The 19,395-nt window shown below is 41.2% G+C and overlaps 1 protein-coding gene across 36 annotated transcripts in view; it reads right to left on the reverse strand.

Annotated features, from left to right (window-relative positions):
- Positions 1-19,395, reverse strand: part of PTK2 (protein tyrosine kinase 2) — a 239,852-nt gene that overhangs the window by 138,505 nt on the left and 81,952 nt on the right. For 11 of the 36 annotated variants that reach the window (XM_087890940.1, XM_060681814.2, XM_087890931.1 and 8 more), the window contains exon 1: positions 16,403-17,061. The exons of 23 other annotated variants lie outside the window; for them this stretch is intronic. In XM_087890940.1, coding sequence (XP_087747066.1) covers positions 16,403-16,505 — 103 coding nt within the window. In that variant the 5' untranslated portion in view covers positions 16,506-17,061. Of the gene's footprint in view, positions 1-16,402; positions 17,069-19,395 lie in introns of those variants that run through there. 2 more of the 36 variants (XM_060681807.2, XM_060681805.2) reach the window with 1 other exon arrangement.

Below are 19,395 nucleotides of genomic sequence, written 5' to 3' on the forward strand. Positions count from 1 at the left end.
CCTGTTTCCCCGAAAATAAAACCTATCCCGAAAATAAGACCTACCATGTTTTAAGCATATGCCTAATATAAGCACTACCCCCAAAATAAGCCCTACATAAGCACCTCTGCAGCCAGTCGCCTGCCCACTCCATCTGGTTGCTTGCGGTGCCACTGACACGAAGTGAGGCAAGGTGGGGGGCAGAGCTTCCCCACATTCTCCACACCAGTTTATCTCAGGGCCTCCGTGGCCAGGCTAACAATTGTCTCGCGGTGGCAGCACCAGTGACCATGTGCAGCAGGACATGGTCCCACTTCTTCTGCTTCCTTGCAGCAGCAACAGAGCAGATCAAGTGGCAAGGCAGGTGTCAGAGCATGGGTGGCCTGGCTGTGGGGGCCCTGAGTTTAAGTCAGTGCAGGGTGTGTGGGGCAGCTCCACCCTCCCTGCCTCGCAGCGGTGGTACTGGCATGCCATGTGGTCTCCTGCCCCACTATGAGCAACAGAAGAAGTGGGCTTCCTGTACATTGGGGGAAAAATAAGACATCCCCAAAAATAAGCCCTAGTACTTATTTCAGAGCCCAAAAGAAAATAAGACCGGTCTTATTTTCAGGGAAACACAGGTACATAAAATAAACATTAAGCAAAATAAAACAAAAAGTAGATTATTCTTGTTTTCTTCTATATATACCTTGATTTAAAAGTCTGAGTCCAAGGCATAATTAGAACATAATAATAGAGTTGGAAGCAGCACTGGACATGCCCCTTTGATTTCCTGCAATAAAGATTGTGTGTGTGTGTAAATTAAATAAGAAATTAAAAGGGATATAACCAGGAGTGGGCTTCAAAAATTTTAGCAAGGGGTTCTCTGCCCGGTGGCTGGGTGTGTGGCCATGGTGGGCATGGCCTAGTTGGCCTACTGAACCACGGTGGGGGAGGGATTGCCCTCCCCAGACTCCAGAGTCATTCCTCGAGCCTCCGGGAGAGCAAAAACAGTCTCCCCAGGCTCTGGAGGCCATCTGGCCATTTTTCGCCCTCCCCAAGCCTCCGCGCACGTCCTGCTCTTACCTGCATCCAAAACGGGCCGTGTGGGGACTCCTAGGAGGGGCAGGGTGGGGTGGGTGGGACCAGCCAGGAGTGGGATTTGGGGGTTCTCCGAACTGCACAGAATCTTAGCTAGAGGTTCTCCCGAACCACTGCGAACCCCCAGCAGCCCACCCCTGGATATAACCATGTTGATACCACGTATATCAATTTATGTCCATTTGGGTTTACTAATGCTCACTATTAATTAGGATCAGCAACAGATATCAGAAACTTTTTCAGAGACATCAGAAATAATCAACCAACCTGTTCTAGGGAAGCATTTGCATGAATTTTTTTTATTAAACCCAGGATTTTTTTTTTCTTTCACTATACTGATGTCTGTGCCCCTTGTTTTTGTCAATGTACATTCAATTTAAATATCATCTAACTTTAATGAGATCTTACAACCAGTACTATGTTGTCTTAATGCAGATTTTTTTTTATTTATAAGCAAATAATATAAAAATGAAAATCAGCTAATTAAATACTGCTCTAATTATTCCTACTAACAAGATTAGCAACACACTTGGCCAATAAAGAATTCTAAATTCTAATTCTTATTATATCCAGAGCTGAACGTCTGATAGGTTGCTTCCTTACCTCATCAGACTATGAAGCCACGATTTAAAAATGTTCTGCCTTTTCCAATCTATCAGTCCTAAGGGGGTCTGAATTTAAACGAACCAGAAACTCTGCTTCCTCACCTTCTAAGTTAGTTTAGTTGATTTCATTGATGTTAGGACAGCATTTAAAAGCATGTTGCTTAACAGTAATAAAATGGATTATTACATTTAAGTATTGCCACCATAAATCCTGATAATGTAATAAGCAACTTGAAGAAATATGTCACTTTTCTCCTTTTCCTTTATTATTTTCTTACTGTGCAGCCAGGTTCTCGGGTCAAATTAACTTGCACTATAACTTCTAAGCAATTTTGCAACCGGAAATAAAAAATTAAAAACTCTCCCTAAAAGTTACCGGAGTTTCTAGACGGTAGTAGAATAACTTTCGCAAATATTAATCCAACAAAGTAATAACTTGGTGTCTGCTACTCTAGGACCAAGAAAATAAATATTCCTGATATGAATTTACTAAGCTATGTGTAAGGTTAACATTGCCACTATTGAACACGATTTTTCCAGGAAACCATTACTAAAGCAGTAAGAAAATGTGTCTAAGCTCCAGAGAAAAACTTTAGAACCCACTCAGGAAGCCCATTTATTTTAGACAATTCATGATCAAATGCAGCTATAACCTTAAATTAACCATGATTACATTCAGAAAAGTTTGAATGACGCAAATCCAAAGCCATGAATCTTTGGTTCTCCTTCACTCTGCGCTCAACAAGGTTCATTTAGGCTTCTTAACTAATACTTTATTATTATTAAAATACTTAAAAGGTAAAGGTTTCCCTCGCACATATGTGCTAGTCGTTCCTGACTCCAGGGGGCGGTGCTCATCTCCGTTTCAAAGCCGAAGAGCCAGCGCTGTCCGAAGATGTCTCCATGGTCATGTGGCTGGCATGACTCAACGCCAAAGGCGCATGGAACACTGTTACCTTCCCACCAAAGGAGGTCCCTATTTTTCTACTTCCATTTTTTACCTGCTTTCGAACTGCTAGGTTGGCAGAAGCTGGGACAAGTAACAGGCGCTCACCCCATTACGCGGCACTAGGGATTCGAACCGCTGAACTGCCGACCTTTCGATCTACAAGCTCAGCAGCATCTTAGCCACTGAGCTACCGCGTCCCTTTAATTATAACACTTACTGTACTATTAAGTAGATACTTATGCTATTAAGCAAAAATCAAGAACAGAAAGAAGAGTGGAAGCTTGGAACCTACTTCCAGCGGAGGTAGTGGGTCAGTCATCAGTAACCGTGTTTAAACATGGTTTGATAAGCACATGTCCATCACTTTTTTTTAAACAAAAAAGAACTCAAAAGGCAGACTAGAGGGCCCACTAGATCTTTCTCTGAAGTCAATTTTCTAGGTTTCTATGTTTCTGTTTACAACTGCTGGTCACTTTGTTACTATGTCATAAATCTGCCAAATGGCCTAGTTAAATACTGCGTATTCCTAAACGCAAGCCAAAGGCATTGTAACTAAAACCAAGCGAGGAGCATGTTAATCATCATTATTAGCTTTCATTTCAGGTTTAAAGATCACGTAATTGAGATGCAATTACTGCTACTAATAAAAACCTTCATTTTATTAGTTTGTAGATTTTTATTTAAAAAAAAAAAATTAACCCATTTCTTGCCGGTACTTGAATTCCATCTGCCAGTCCAAAAATCTTTCGTCCTTTCTTAATTAGATATACCAGCATAATAGAGTTATATATCAGCACAAAGGCCTTCGAAGGACAATAGCACACAAGCAAAGAATCAGAAAAAAATAACAATTTCTCAGTACAGGTAGTCCTTGATTTTTTTTTATTTTTATTTTTTTAATTTGATTTATATGCCGCCCTTCTCCGAAGACTCAGGGCGGCTTACAATGTGCTCAGCAATAGCCTTCATCCTTTTGTATATTTATACAAAGTCAGCTTATTGCCCCCACAAACTGGGTCCTCATTTCACCTACCTTAGAAAGGATGGAAGGCTGAGTCAACCTTGAGCCTTGGCGAGATTCGAACCCTGCAGTAATTGCAGGCAGCTGGTCTTAAGCAGCTTAATAACAGGGTGCCTTAAACCCTAGTACTACCAAGGCTCTTTATGACCCAACTGGAGCCAGAATACCTGTTAGAAGCCATTGCAGTCGTAAGTCAAGTCAGAGCCAATTTTATGACAATCGTTATGGCAGTTGTTAAGCGAATCAAGCATTCATTAAGCTAATCCAGTTTCTCCCATCGGCATCTTTTGCCAGTAATCAGCCATTGCAATCATGGACTGAAGGCAGCTGCACCAGTCATAAATGTGAGCCAGATACTAAGCACCTGAACCCCGATAATCATAGTCGCAAGTCAAGAACCGTAGTCCTCGACTTACGACCACAATTGAGCCCAAAAATTTCTGCTGCTAAGTGAAAGCAGTTGTCAAGTGAACTTGGCCCCATTTTACATCTTCTCTTGCCAGACTTGTTAAGTGAATCACAACAGTTGTTAAGTTAGTAGCACAGTTGTTTGTTAAGTGAATCTGCCTTCCCCATTGACTTTGGTTGAAAGAAGGTCGCAAAAGCAGATCGCATGACCCCCGGGACACTGCAACGGTCATAAATATGAGTTGGTTGTGAAGTGTCTGAATTTTGATCAGGTGACCATGGGGATGCTGCAAGTCGTAAGTGTGGAAAATGGTCATAAATCCCTTTTTTCAGTGCCGTTGTAACTTCAAATGGTCACTAAATGAACTGCTGTAAGTAGAGGACTACCTGTAGCAATACCTTACAAATGCTGAGTTATTAGTGGAAGATGCACAAAAGTGGGATATCAGGGGTATAAATACAGGATGAAGATTTTTACCTTAGTTTTTATTGGGTCACAAGAGACCAGCTGCCCTTGCAAGAGACAGTAAGGTAATGGCTACCATCCCAACCCTGATCTATTTAGCAAATGCCTATCAATTACGGGGAAATGTGTAAATGCTTTCTACTTCTATCTCCCAGAAGATTTCCAATACTTTTAATGGGGTCATTGTAAGTTGTGCAAGTCAGAAAAGGAGAAAATTGTTAAGCCACAGAATTGGCAAAGCTTTCTAAATATCCTTCACCTGTAAAGCTGAATGTTTCTGAACAATTTACTTAAATCTTCTAACTATATGCATATATTGTTGCTTTCAATTTACTACTTTCCCACGGCATAAATATATGTAAGTGGAAGTATAAAGTTGGTTAAAAGTGGGGGGGCGAGGGGGCGGGGGAATGATGGAAATTTATTCATCTTCAAGATGCACACTCAGTGAAAAAAAATTTGTTCAAATGATTACTATTTTGTCTTTTAAAATTAAATTAAAAATACAAGGTAGCCCTGCATTTTAACAATTGATCTGTAGTTCCTACGGCAGTAGCAGCTAAGTAGCAAGTTGACAACCAACAACAGCACTGGAGCACCACAAGGTCAATTAAAAACTAATTGAGCAAAACAAAATTAGTTCTACATTAAAACCTTAAGAAAGTATAATTGCCTACATATCTACATACTCATCATGCTATCTATGCCCTTTCGGGGCAAGCAAAGTACAAAAAAGCAATTGCAAACAGAACGCCAAAAAGATATTAGATTTAATAAAAAAGAAATATAGTTTACAATATCATTCACTGTGTCTACAGTTTCTAAACTTAGTTCTGCCACTTCCACTCACTGCTTTATAACAGGGGTCTCCAACCTTGGCAACTTTACGACTTGTGGACTTCAACTCCCAGAATTCCTCAACCAGCGCATGTGCGCTGGCTGAGGAATTCTGGGAGTTGAAGTCCACAAGTCGTAAAGTTGCCAAGGTTGGAGACCCCGGCTTTATAATCTGCTTTTTCTTCAACCCAACTTCTCATCTCCCTTATTTTTTGAGGCTCTCACAAACTCCATCCGAAAGCAACTTTTGTAGTCTTCCTCTTCCTCTTGAAACTCAATTCTTTCCTTTGAATCTTCTTTAATAATTTATTTTTGCAATTAGATGCTCATCTTGTCCCTAGGATCAATGTACTTCTTTTGTAGCGGTCACCACATTTACATACAATCCACATTCGTTCAGCACTCAGCCATTCTTGACCCTGCCTAATATTCTTTTACTGCACGCATAAAAGAAACCCATTTCCATTCAGCTTATTTTTATGTTTTACCCAACTTTCATGGAACACATTGGACAGAAACATATCTTAGTCCTCAATTTACAACAGTTCATTTAGTGACCGTTCGAAGTTACAACGGCACAGAAAAAAGTGTTTTCACACTTATGACCACTGCAGCATCTCCATGGTCGTGTGATTTACATTCAGAGGCTTGACATCTGTTTCATATTTATGACGGTTGCAGTGTCCTGCATGTGATCATGGGATCCCCTTTTGGGACCTTCTGACAAGCAAAGTCAATGGAGAAGCCAGATTCACTTAACGACGGTGTTATTAACAACTGCAGTGATTCACTTAACAAATGTGGCAACAAAAGTAGTAACGTGGGAGAAAACTCAATATCTCACTTAGAAACATAAATGCTTGGCTCAATTATGGTCGTAAGTCAAGGACTACCAATACTTCTTTCAATATTCGTTTTCTGAAACAGAGTGTGCAGTGGTCACTACCCAGGGGTGAAATGCTCCCGGTTCAGACCGGATCGCCCGATCCGGTAGCAATGGAGGCGGGTGGTTCGGAGAACCGGTAGCAAAAATTCCTGCCCACCCGCCCCCCCCCATGCCCAGCTGAGCCGCACAATCATCAGAGGCTTTTTTTTTTACTTTTAAAAGCATTTTTTTCTACAACCTCTTCGGCCGAAAAAATGCTTTTAAAAGTAAAAAAAAAAAAAAAAGCCTCTGATGATCGTGCGGCTCAGCTGGGATCGTCAAAGGCTTTTAAAAGAAAAAAACCCATTTTTTTTCTTTTAAATGCCTCTAACGATCCCAGTTGAATTGCCTGATCGTCAGAGGCATTTAAAAGAAAAAAAGTCTCTGCCGATCAGGCAACTCAGCTGGGATCGTCAGAGCCTTTTGAAAGCATTTTTTTACAACCTCTTCACCAAAGAGGCTGTAGAAAAAATAGTTTTAAAAGTTAAAAAAAAATTGGACACGCCCACCCAGTCACATTAACCCCCCACCAAGCCACGCCCACAGAACCGGTAGTAACAAATTTTACATTTCACTACTGCCACTACCACGTGATTTTTGATGCTCCAGAAGAAAGAGTAATTTTGATTGCCTTTGAAATATTCCTTTTTAACCAAATGAAAACTATGAAACAAAAGATAAATGAACTGAGTTTTGATAAACCAAATTGCAGGAGATTAGGACCCACTACCTCATTGAGAAGGTATGAGCAGCCTGAAAATAGTATTCATTTTGATCACATTAATTCGACCAACACACGCTATATATATCCATTGCAGATGGCTTGACGGCTTGTTTGATAAAAGATTACATTAACAAATGCAATCTTGCTTTGCTAAATTATACCGTTTTACCGCGTAAAAGCAGAAGCTGATGCACAAAAATAGGAGAGAAGAGAACCAAAGAGTAGCAATGCCTGTAATCATAAATATATGTTAAACAAATTATAAAGACAACAAAATTGCAAAGAAAGCATTGTTTTTATTTGGAATACAGTTCAAGTCCATCCCTTTTTAAACATTTAATATACTGAATATAATATTGTTTTTCAAGGTTGTTGTATTCTTAACAATTCTAAAAAAAAGAGCCTTGGTAGTACAGTGGTCTAAAGCACCCTGTTATTAAGACCAGATGCCTGCAATTACTGCAGGTTCGAATCTCGCCAGGCTCAAGGTTGACTCAGCCTTCCATCCTTTCTAAGGTAGGTAAATTGAGGACCCAGTTGTGGGGGCAATAAGATGACTTTGTATAAAATATACAAAAGGATGAAGGCTATTGCTTAGCGCATTGTAAACCGCCCTGAGTCTCCGGAGAAGGGCGGCATAAAAATCAAATTTAAAAAAACAAACAAACCATTCTCTTTCAAAAAGGGCAACAAGATTTTTAGGGATACTATTTCATGCCAAATATATTCCCTATATTGACCTCCATTTTGCTCAATTTCTAGCCTTATTCAAAGTATTACTCAGCTTCTCTACCCCAGAGGAAATCCTCCAGGCAACTACAGGTAATCCTCGATTTACAACCACAACTGAGTGCAAAATTTCTGCTGTTAAGTGAGACATTTTGCCCCATTTTATGACCTTCCTTCAGTGGTGGGTTGCCCCCAGTTCGGACCAGTTCTATAGAACCGGTCGTAAAACCGACGGGAGGCTCTGCCCACTGATCCTGACATCATCAGAAGCAATCTGTGCGATCCCGTTGCGAACCAGTAGTAAAGGTAAGTAGAACCCACCCCTGCCTTCCTTGCCTCAGTTGTTAAGCGAATTACTGCAGTTGATAAGTTAGTAAGCCGGTTGTTCAGTGAATCTGGTTTCCCCATTGACTTTTGCTGGTCAGATGGTTGCAAAAGGGGATCACGGGACCTTGGGACACCGCAGTTGAGTTAGGTTGCAATTCTATATTCTAACCACCACCACTAATATGGATCTCAGATAAAATTTCATTACATTCAGTCAAGATAAAAATCTGCAAATCTTCAAATAAATAAAGAGCATTTTCTTGGGTCCTCCGTCTGGAATCAGAAAACAAGAGACATCTCACTTGCCACTCACATTAGTGGCCCTGGAGTCAACGATGCTCTCTTTCCAGGAGCCCAGTGGTTAAAGTGCAGTATTGCAAGCTAACTCTGCCCACAGCCTGGAGTTCGATCCTGACTAGCTCAAAGTTGACTCAGTCTTCCATCCTTCTGACGTTGATAAAATGAGGACCCCGATTGAGGTCCCCAAATATGCTGACATTTGTAAACTGCTCACAGAGGCCTGTAAAGCACTATGGGGAGGTATACAGGTAGTCCTCGACTTACAACAGTTTGTTTAGTGATGGTTCAAAGTTAAAACGGCACTGAAAAAAGTGACTTATGACCATTTTTCACAGTTACAACCTTTGCAGCATCCCCATGATCATCTGATCAAAATTCAGAGGCTTGGCAACTGGTTCATATTTATGACCGTTGCTGTGTCCCAAGATCATGTAATAATCTTTTGCGACCTTCTGACAAGCAAAGTCAATGGGGAAGTCAGATTCACTTAACAACCAGGTTACTAAATTATCAACTGCAGTGATTGACTTAACAACTATGGCAGTAAATGTCGCAAAATGGGACAAAACTCACTTAACAAATGATGCATTTAACAACAGAAAATTTGGGCTCAATTGTGTTCGTAAATCGAGGATTACCTGTATAATAGGTAACAGATTGCTGTTGCTATTTCAAAAGCCTTGGAACGTGGAGCATTTGATTTCATTTCCCCAAACCAAACCTATCAAGCAATGCCAGAATTCAGTTCTACTGAATACTAAACATTCTAACCAGATGAATAAGCATGAGAGGAGAACACAAAAAGACCGCACACCACATCAATTTTACACTACTCACTATCGCCATGCACATCAACATGAAACTGACCCCAATTCACACAGTAAGCGTAGGAAGATACATAAAAAGCCTGGGTTGTGAACAGGCCTTATGTACAGTTTACACAGACCTGTGGGTTAAATCATGAATTAATATATTTTTAGAAACCAGACTTCTAAAATCTTCATTCAATGGCTGTATTCTAGGCTACTGACTTGGTTAGCTCCGTTCTAAAAGAACATTTAATATGAACCAAGTCAACAACTCGACAGCATTGTTTTTATACAAACCTTTTCAAAGGGACTGCGGAACAATTCAGATTCCAAGGGGGAAAGTGATCCAGAACACACATACATCACACCTGTCAGCAATTCCTTACAGAAGTGTTTGATTGAAGGAGGTGCTGAAAAGCACAACATGTGTGCTCAAACATACTAAATAGGAGGCAGGAGCACTGGATACGTTCGCCCCCTTCATTTGACCAAAATATATTTTAAAAGGCAGGATTAAAACACAGTAATAACAATAACTCCAAATCATATTTTTCCCTTCAAATCTGGATTGCTGCACAGTCCTAATAATTACTAGCTATGGTAATAGCGATGTTAGTATTTGAACAAAAGAACACTAGGAAAAGTCGAAAAATACATCCCGAAGAAAGGAAATGGCAGGTTTCCATGTTGTTAACATGAAATCTCCACAGAAGTATACAAGTGGTCGCCAGGAGGCAAGCGTGACGCAAACTTTTATTTTCACTGCATTCCCTTTTCTCTCAACAATTTAATGTTTACAGGTAGTCCTTCACTTACGACCACAATTGAGCCCAACATTTCTGTTGCTAAGTGAGACACTTGTTTAGTGAGTTTTGCCCCATTTTACGACCTTTCGTGCCACAGTTGTTAAGTGAATCACTACGGTTGTTATGTGAATCTGGCTTTCCCATTAATTTTGCTTGCCAGAAGATCACAAAAGGTGAATACATGATCTTGGGACACAGCACTTAGATTGCAATGCTACATTCTATATTGTGTGTGTGTCTGTGTGTGTGTGTGTGTGTGTGTGTGTGTGTGTGTGTGTGTGTGTGTGTGTGTTTAGTTTTCCATGAAATACATTTCTTAGTGCTTAATAAACATCGTATTGTCTGGGTGTTTAATTTGCTTAGCAATACAGATTCCATTCTTAACCTCCACCCCTTTTTTTCCAACCACTGGCAAAAAAAAGTTCCATGTTTGATAATATTGTGTGTCTTCTTTCTGCTTGATTTTCAGTGTAAGTCTATCCATTTCTGAACAGTCTAAGTTAAAGGCAAAGGTTCCCCTTGCACATACATGCTGGTCATTCCCGACTCTAGTGGGTGATGCTCATCTCCGTTTCAAAGCCGAAGAGCCAGTGCTGTCCGAAGACGTCTCCATGGTCATGTGGCCGGCATGACTCAACGCCAAAGGCACACGGAACGCTGTTACTTTCCCACCAAAGGAGGTCCCTATTTTTCTACTTGCATTTTTTTATGTGCTTTCGAACTGCTAGGTTGGTAGATGCTGGGACAAGTAACGGGAGCTCACTCTGTTACGTGGCACTAGGGATTCGAACCGCTGAACTGCCGACTTTTCCATCGACAAGCTCAGTGTCTTAGCCACTGAGCCACCATGTCCCTTTTCTGCACAGTCTAGTATCTTCTTAATTATCTCTTTGTCTTGCGGTGTTTCTTCATTTTTCCAATATTGTGCAAAGATAATCCTCGCTGCTGTTAAGACATTCTACATCCTTAAGAGACTATAACCGTCATAAATGTGAGTCAGCGACCAAGCGTCTGGATTTTTGATCACGTGACCATGGGGAGGCGTCGGTGATCATCAGTGTGTAAAAGAGTCATACGTCACTTTTTGCAGTGCTGTTGTAACTTTGAACAGACACTAAATGAACTGTTGTGGACTACCTGTATTTTATTTACAGCACAGTGAAGACGATATATAAGTCAAACGTACATACATACATATACACGTGCACACACGCACACAGACCAGACAGACAGACAGACAGACAGACAGACAGACAGACAGACAGACAGACATATCTTTAATTGAATCATTTAAAAACTTGGAACCGAATAGCGGACAAGAAATGAAGCCAGATGCTGATCGGAAGGATTCCTTGTTGATGAGAGTTCAGTGCAGTTGTGCTGATTTGTACACCGATGAGAGCCCATGTTACCATGTCGTAACAAAGGTGGCAAAAACATCAATATTTCTCCATCTTTTTTTGCAGCAGCTGAAAGCCAGTTTAGGAAGATCTAGTGGCTTCAGGGTAGCTGCGAGGAACAGATGGGCTATCTGGTAGATAAAGTCACTCGAAAGTACTGCAACTCGAACTCTGAGCAGGTCCAGTTGAGATACCTGGTGTCGTCTTGCGATCAGGGAAACTCCTGAGGAAATCAGCTGAATTCTCTGTAGTATCAGCTCAGCCATCCTTCTGGATGAACTTTCTGACAGTGAGAACAATCAACCATTGGAACAGAAGTTGCCGTCGGAAGTTGTGGGAGCTTCATCACTTGAGACTTTCAAGAAAAGATTGGACTGCCATATGTCAGAAATGGTGTAGGGTTTCCTGCTTGAGCAGGGGGTTGGACTAGATGACCTATAAGGTCCCTTCCAACTCTGTTAATCTGTCTGGATTATGAAAGCAGCCAGGAGATGATCTGTGGTTAAATCCATGATCTAGAGTCAGTTTCCTTGGGAGACAGGGTAGTATCACCTACCGTGAAGGAGGCACTTTCTCTTCAATAAACCCACCTTCAACTCAATAGTCTGAGGAAACTAATGTCCTGTCTCCATCCTTTCTATTTTAGGGAAGGTTATTGAAATGGTGGTCAGTCTGCACTTGATGAGAACCCTGGGTTATCAAGACCAATTTCAGTCAGGTTTCTAACCAGGATTTAATACAGAAAACACCTTGGACACACCTGTGGTTGGCCCGTGGTAGAGCCAGGGTGGAGTTATTACAATACAACCTTGTGCTCCTTGATCTCTCAGTTGCTTTCAGTGGTGTCAATCATGGAATTTTCCTGGGCTAGGATTGGGGATCAGGGACACAATTTTACAGTGGTTTACTTTCTTCCTCTTAAGCCAGTTTCAGTTACTATTGGTCAGAAGAGGAGAGTTACTCCCTAGCTTGCTTCTTTGCTGGGTGCCACAAGACTCAATAGAAATACGTATTTGCTGAGCTTATTCACCAGTTTGGAGTTTGGTCTCATTAGTATATTGGTGGCACCCAAGTATACACTTCTTACAAATAGAAGTGAGAAAACAAACAGTTCTGGCTACCTAGGAGCGCAGTGGTGCAGTGGTTAGAATGCAGTATTGCAAGCTGACTCTGCCCACCGCCAGGAGTTCAGTCCTGACCAGGTCAAGGTTGACTCAGCCTTCCATCCTACCGAGGTCAGTAAAATGAGGATCCAGATGGTTGGGGGCAACAGGCTGACCTAAACCATTTAGAGAGGGCTGTACAACACTATGAAGTGGTATATAAACCTAAATGCTATTGCTATAGGTTTCCCCTCTATTGAACTTCTCCCTAATATCTTGCAAGACTTCACTTATATGTTAGTTCCAGTTACCTCTCATGACTTCCCAATGAATGTCTGGTATATGTACAGCACACAAATGTGCTTCTTAAATTAAAAATACGCAGGAAGGAAGGAAGGCGTTTCTAAATCCACAAATGCAGGTGGAGACGGCCATCCTACAGATGAGCAAACAGAATCAGTACCTGAATGCTCAGACTTAGTTTTTCATTTATTCAACTTTACATCTTTCTAGTTGAAAAATAACAAGAGTAATTCGTAGTATTTTAAGTTACCATTTGAGAGAACCAAAATGCAATCACTCAATTTTTGCCATGGTATCTTGTTCAATTCAGGCAGAGAACAAACCAATCATGGGTTTGTTCATTTAGCCATTTAATCAATCAAGCTGTTATCAATGTAATAGTTTTTTAAAAGACTAAAGCTAATCGCAACAGTGGAATAAGCAATGCATATCCAGATTTTTATCTGGACAGGCGAGTAAATTGCTTTTTAAGAGCACTTCTTACTGTGTAAAATAACAAAATATCCTTAACCAAATAAAGAATTATTACTCGTGTTTTTTAAAAAAAAATCTTTTCAAAAAACTGTCTGATTTCTAATTATAATAGTTCAGGGTTTCCCAACCTGAACATGATGCAGAAAGGTGAACTTCAACTGTCACATTTCTGGGAAATGACATTGCTGATTGCAGAAATCTGGAAAATTTTGTTCTTCTTTCTCTTTCTCTCTCTCTCTCTCTCTTTCTCTTTCTTTCTTTTTCTTTTTTTCTTTAGATTCATATCATGAGCAGTTAACAATTATTAAGAACGTCTATCGAGATTCTCAATCATCCAGGTCATGGTTGCCCCAAAGGCAACTGGACTTCGTTTTTTCTTGGGGAGCTTTCGCTTCTCATCCAAGAGGTTTCTTCTGTTCTGACTGAATGGTGGAGGACGGAAGGATTAAATGCCTTGCAGTCATCTGGTTGTTAGCACTCTCTCTGAGAGTCACTGAGACCACTTGGAGGTTTATCTGTGCCCACAGAGTCACCTGAACAGTGCAAATGTGTGTGGAACTTCCTTGGAACTGCTGAAAGGACTGTGTCATAAATAAGAGATAGATGGTGTCATATTCCTCCCCCTCTGTAACAACCGGATGACTGCAAGAAATATAAATCCCTCCATCCTCCACATTTCAGTCAGAACTGAAGAAGCTTGTTGGATGAGAAATGAAACATCTTAAAGGATAAACAAAGCCCAGTTGCCTTTTGAAAAAGCACCTTTGGGACAATAATTAAGAACAGCATTTAAAAAACAAGCAAACAACGTATAAATTGCAACCAAGGTAAAAGCAAACTCATCATACCTCCTGATCCCCAGGCCCAGTGGACCTTACAAGATGGTGACAGGGTTGAGGATAATCTATTCCCAGGGTGGGAGGATGATATTCTGAATAGCAAAAACCATGAGAGAAAAGGTGAGTTTGCTGGGCCTTCCCCCCAAAAAATGAGTCCAGGAGAGCATGTCTCTTCTGTCAGGTCTATCTGGGGGACAGGTAGAAATAATTGGGGAGAGACAGTCTCTCAAATTACCTGGCCCCATGTCATGAAGGCCTTTATAGGTTAGAATCAGCCCCTTGAATTGAATCCAGAAGCATACTGGCAGCCAATGCAGCTCACGGGACAGAGATGGGACATGCACTGAGCATGGAGCACACCTAAGTGCCTGCTCTCCTTGAGCATAACCTGTAACAAATCTGTCTCACTTTACTGAGGTTGAAAGTACATTATTTAGGCTGTGCATCGTTTTAGATTGCTGCAGGATCTCAGTACGTATTAGGATAATTCTAAAGAATAGCAAACATCCAGGAAAAAAATGCATGAACAGATTATCTGAAGATGCTAATTCCTCCAGCACAGAAAGAGAATGAGCTTATACTCGCTCAGTAAATGCATGATATAATACTGAGAAAAAGTGTAGTGCAGTGATTTGAAGCAGAGAGAACTAGGTCATCAAGTCACCTTGGGAAAATAATTATCTCTCACCTTAAACTACTTTGAGAAAGAGTTAGGAAAACAGTAGTAGAGGATAAGCACGGATCTAGTTCCCTAAAGGAGGGATCTCCAACCTTGGCAACTTTTAAGACTTGTGGACTTCAACTCCCAGAATTCCTCAGCAAAGCTGAGGAACTTCAGCAAAGCTGGAGTTGGCTCAACTCCAATTCTGGGAGTTGAAGTCCACAAGTCTTAAAAGTTGCCAAGGTTGGAGATCCCTGCTCTAAAGAAAGCAGAGGATAAAAATTAAACAACGACAGATCTCAGACTGTTATATCCCTTGGACCAAGAGGGACATGCACCAAGATCTCAGACTGTTATGTTCCTGACTGCTATCCAAGATGCCTGCCCAGGTATGATGCCGTTGAACTCAGTGCCAAAATCCTAATTCCTGTCACAGAGACCGGATACTCCACTGTGTCTTATTTCTACTTGCTCTGAAGATAAGGCAAGGAAAAGTTATGCTTCCTTCAGGGGGAGTCATCTCCTTTCCCACTTTCAGAAGAGAAAAGGTGGGAGATCTCTCAAGGTTGCGGGAGCCCTTGAGAAAGTCTTGATGGGCACTGACTGGTCTCTGAAGTAAGACAGGGCTGGAACCAAGAAGGGTCTCTCTCTCTCTTGCAAGAGGCAGTGATATCACAGCTTTTCTATAGCTCTGCTTCTGGAGGATAGTGAGAGGGAGAGAGATACCCACTATAAAATGTCCTGCCAGGACCTAAAATTGGAAGACATGAAATTTATACATCACCACATTGTGGCACACTTGATGAATAATTACACCCTGGGGAGTTAAATAGGTCCTCAGTGGGCTTCCTCATCTTTAACCTCCATTTATGTTACAAACTAAGTACTGCCATATTCTTGCTGTCTGTTGGCATGGGAAAAGATAATGCTCGGACAACTGCCCCGGGGGGCAGGGGGACTAAAAACTGTCCCCATTTCACCTGATCATCAGCCCAAAATTAATGCTACCATCATCATTGCCTTAGATTTATCTGAAAAGAAACAAGACAATGGTACTTCACTATTAACTATGACATGAAGTACTTTTATCAGAGCATTTAGTTATCTTAAGTTGAGGAAGAAATATCTGGGCAAAAAGCATGCAGCCAAGTTTTTGTACCCACTTCAGTTTCAAGTCAGATTCGATCATGCTGTCCTCCATAAAAAAAAAAGCAAGCCTAACGTTTATTCCTCTTCAGAGACAGCCATGCGTTCATCCTGCACCAACTACAACCTACCCAACTTTCGAGTCAAGTAGTTTACGTAGCCTGCTCCCAAATGTAATTTTAAAAAGTCTTTTATTAAAGGATATTGAAAAATATATGGAAAATCCATTAGGTGAATCAGAGTTGTTTTCTTAATGAAGACATGAAGTGAACAATAATTCCCATTCACTGGCTCTCTACGCTGAAGACAGAAAAAAAAATGTTTCAAATCATGAGGTGAGGGAGGGGGGGAAATAATGACATGGCCAGAGTATAGCCCCTTTGTTTGCAATTTCATGATGCCCATCCTCCTCTCAAGAGCACCAACTTCGGATCACCCGCGCACAAAAAACGATGGGGAAAATGAACACAGAATCAGAAAACATGTACAAAAATCTCGGAAGTTCGGGTACCTTTAGCCCAGCATATTGGAAATGGACTACAGCCGCTCCTCTCCATATACGTAACACCTGCTTGTTTCCGGGCCTGCTGCCCTGAGAAATCCAAGAGCCACATACACACAATTGTGCAGGGGTCGTGCCAGGCTCCGGCGTTACAATGATTCAATTCAGCTCTCTCCAGTAGTATTGACTCCTGCGGGAGGGCTGGGAAGTCTGCCACTTGAATGGACTCGGCGGCGGCGGCAACGGCAGCAGCAGGAGGAAACCTGGTTAAGTCCCTTTTCTTCACTTTGGTGCAGAGGTGTAAGCCAAAACTGAAAAGAACCCCCCCTCCCTCCACCCTAGGAGCCAGCCCCCTTCCTCGGCGATCCGGCAGCCAGGAGGATATAGCCTTTCCGTTTCAAGAGTCTTCTCCTGCCTCGATCGTTTCAAGGGGGAGGCCACCTTTTTCCCTAGACAAGCAAGCAAAAGGAAGGAGACCAACCAGCCGCAATGTGACTGCCAGTGTCTCTATTCCTAGATTCATTGGAGGGGAGGGGGGAAAGGGGGACTGGAGGGAGGAGGGAAGGGGGGAGGGTAGGCGATTAGCAACAGCCTTATTAATATGCTAATCTCACCCTTCTGTTCAATTCACTCAGCAGTCTCCTGTTTACAAAACTGACAGCAGATTCTAAAACTGACCCGGGTTTCCTGGAGCTGCAGAAGCTGCCCCCGGAACCACTCACTTTTAAATCAGTGCCTCTGGCTCTTGACCGACTTACCGGACGACGGGACGACTGGCAAGAAAGAAGAGAAAGGAAGAAAAAAAAAGATTGGCAAGAAAGAAAGAACAAAACGATTCACTGATAGGAATGTGGAGAGAAGTCTGCAATAAACACGGGGAGACTTAACTCTCTAACTGGTGTTCGTTTAAAAGTGATTAAATTACAAACTGCATTCCTTTCTAAGCACTAGACCAGGGGTGTCCAACCTGGGCAACTTTAAGACCTGTGGACTTCAACTCCCAGAATTCCCCAGCCAGCCATCCTCTCCCAGGAATTCTGGGAGTTGTGCTAGACTATGTAGTTATTTCAAAATACTTTTAGGTTTCCAGAAATATAAGAAAGTGGTGTTTTTTTTTTAATTCAACAAAATATATGCAATAAGAAAGTAAGTGCATGGAAGATGGGATGACAGTTTTTTAAAAAATATCCCGTCTTTTCTTTTCTTTGAGTGCAGCCGTTGTTTAAAACCTATTAAAACCAGTAAAGTCAAATCATACATGTTATTTGCAAGTAGAATAAAGATTAAGATATATTTCATTTTCTTTAGGACAAGCATAGGATAGCAGAATACTAAGGCTAAATTATCTATGTATACACAAATCAGAACTTGATTCCCAAAATTTTTGGTTTATTCTTATTAAAAAGTATTCTAATAATGGAGGGATTCAAACAGCTTTCTTCTCTAGGCACCCAAAGCATTTTCTCTACAATATGTTTATTACAGAGATATAACAGTTAACCAATTCTGTTTCTTGCTCAAAATATGTTAACACTGCTTTCCAGGTAAGTTAAAATAGCTGGTGATGTACAACAGATTGTTTCATTTAATTAACGATCATTTATTTAGCTTCAATCAACAATGTGGTTTCAAACCAGAAGCAGCCAATAACAGCTTCTGTTTAACACCTATCTATACATTCAGTTTTTCCTCTACATTTCTCCAGTATGCATTCAATGGCTGCTGCTTTTTTTCAGTTGAGTGAAAGTCAGAATATAAGCAACCGTATGCAGGACAATTCCTCTTGCAACACAGATGGCCCTCAGTGGCAACCTGCTTAGCACCTGCTTAGGACTGCCACAAACCAGCCTCAGATTAAATAAGATGTCAAGCATTTAGAGTTTCGATTTCTAAGGCTGCCCACTGTAAAACTACACCTGAAGCTTGAAAGGTGTTAGAAGGATTGCCAACAAACATAATTGGTCATAGGAATCGAAATGGCCATGCAGGGTTGGGAGAAGAAGGAACCACAATAAGTAAACAGACTTAATGGCAGATTCGCACATTCTAAGCCTGTTCCTATGGGAAGAGCTTGGTTTCTAAGGATCTTTTAAAGGACAATAGGATTGAAGCTATATGGAGGGGGGGGGATTTTGCTCCAAGATGCAGCCACAGAGTAGTCTACTATGGGAACATCAGGGTTATGTAGTTTTTTGGATTCAAGGGGAACAAATGGCTTTGGGGAGAATATCAGTCCAGATGTAGCTTCTGCTGGACAATCCTTAAGTGGAAAGTCTCTTCTCCCAAGTTCACACTGATGCTGCACAAGGAAACAACACAGCTGCTTTAAAGAGTTATGGATAGTGCTACATGGGCTGAATCCAAAGCACCTTTTTCCTTCAAATCAGAAGCACTGTCACCAAATATGAATTAACTTTGTAAGATGAGAAAGATGGAGGCAAGGGAGAAGTAACAAAAAGAAAAATCAGCTGCAGGTCAAATCTTGAGATCACTTACTGTTTGCAAACCAAGACTCTCGCTCAATAAGGCTTCCGTGAAATTAATTTCCCAGTTCCCTACGTGTTTCAGAAGCAAAGCTATTTTTATTTTGTTTGTGTTTCAATTAGACTAGCATTACCTTCTTTTCTTCTCTCAAGAAACAGTGTTTATTTCTATCAAATAATTACACTCTCAAGGAGCTTCCAGAAATAGCACGCCAAAGTTTTTAATAATGAAGATTGTGGGCGCTCTCACAAAATGATTCCCTGCCTGTTCACTGTATTTTTGCTAATGTTGTTTTTATGCCTTGTTAACCATCCAGAATTACAGTTGAGGGAGGGAGGGAGGGAGGGAGGGAGGGAGGGAGGGAGAGAAAGGAAGGAAGGAAGGAAGGAAGGAAGGAAGGAAGGAAGGAAGGAAGGAAGGAAGGAAAGAAAGAAAGAAAGAAAGAAAGAAAGAAAGAAAGAAAGAAAGAAAGAAAGAAAGAAAGAAAGAAAGAAAGAAGCAATGAGAGGCCAGCTATA

This window comes from Pantherophis guttatus, chromosome 3 (assembly GCF_059756535.1).
Source record: "Pantherophis guttatus breed Tessera chromosome 3, ASM5975653v1, whole genome shotgun sequence".
NCBI lineage: Eukaryota > Metazoa > Chordata > Lepidosauria > Squamata > Colubridae > Pantherophis > Pantherophis guttatus.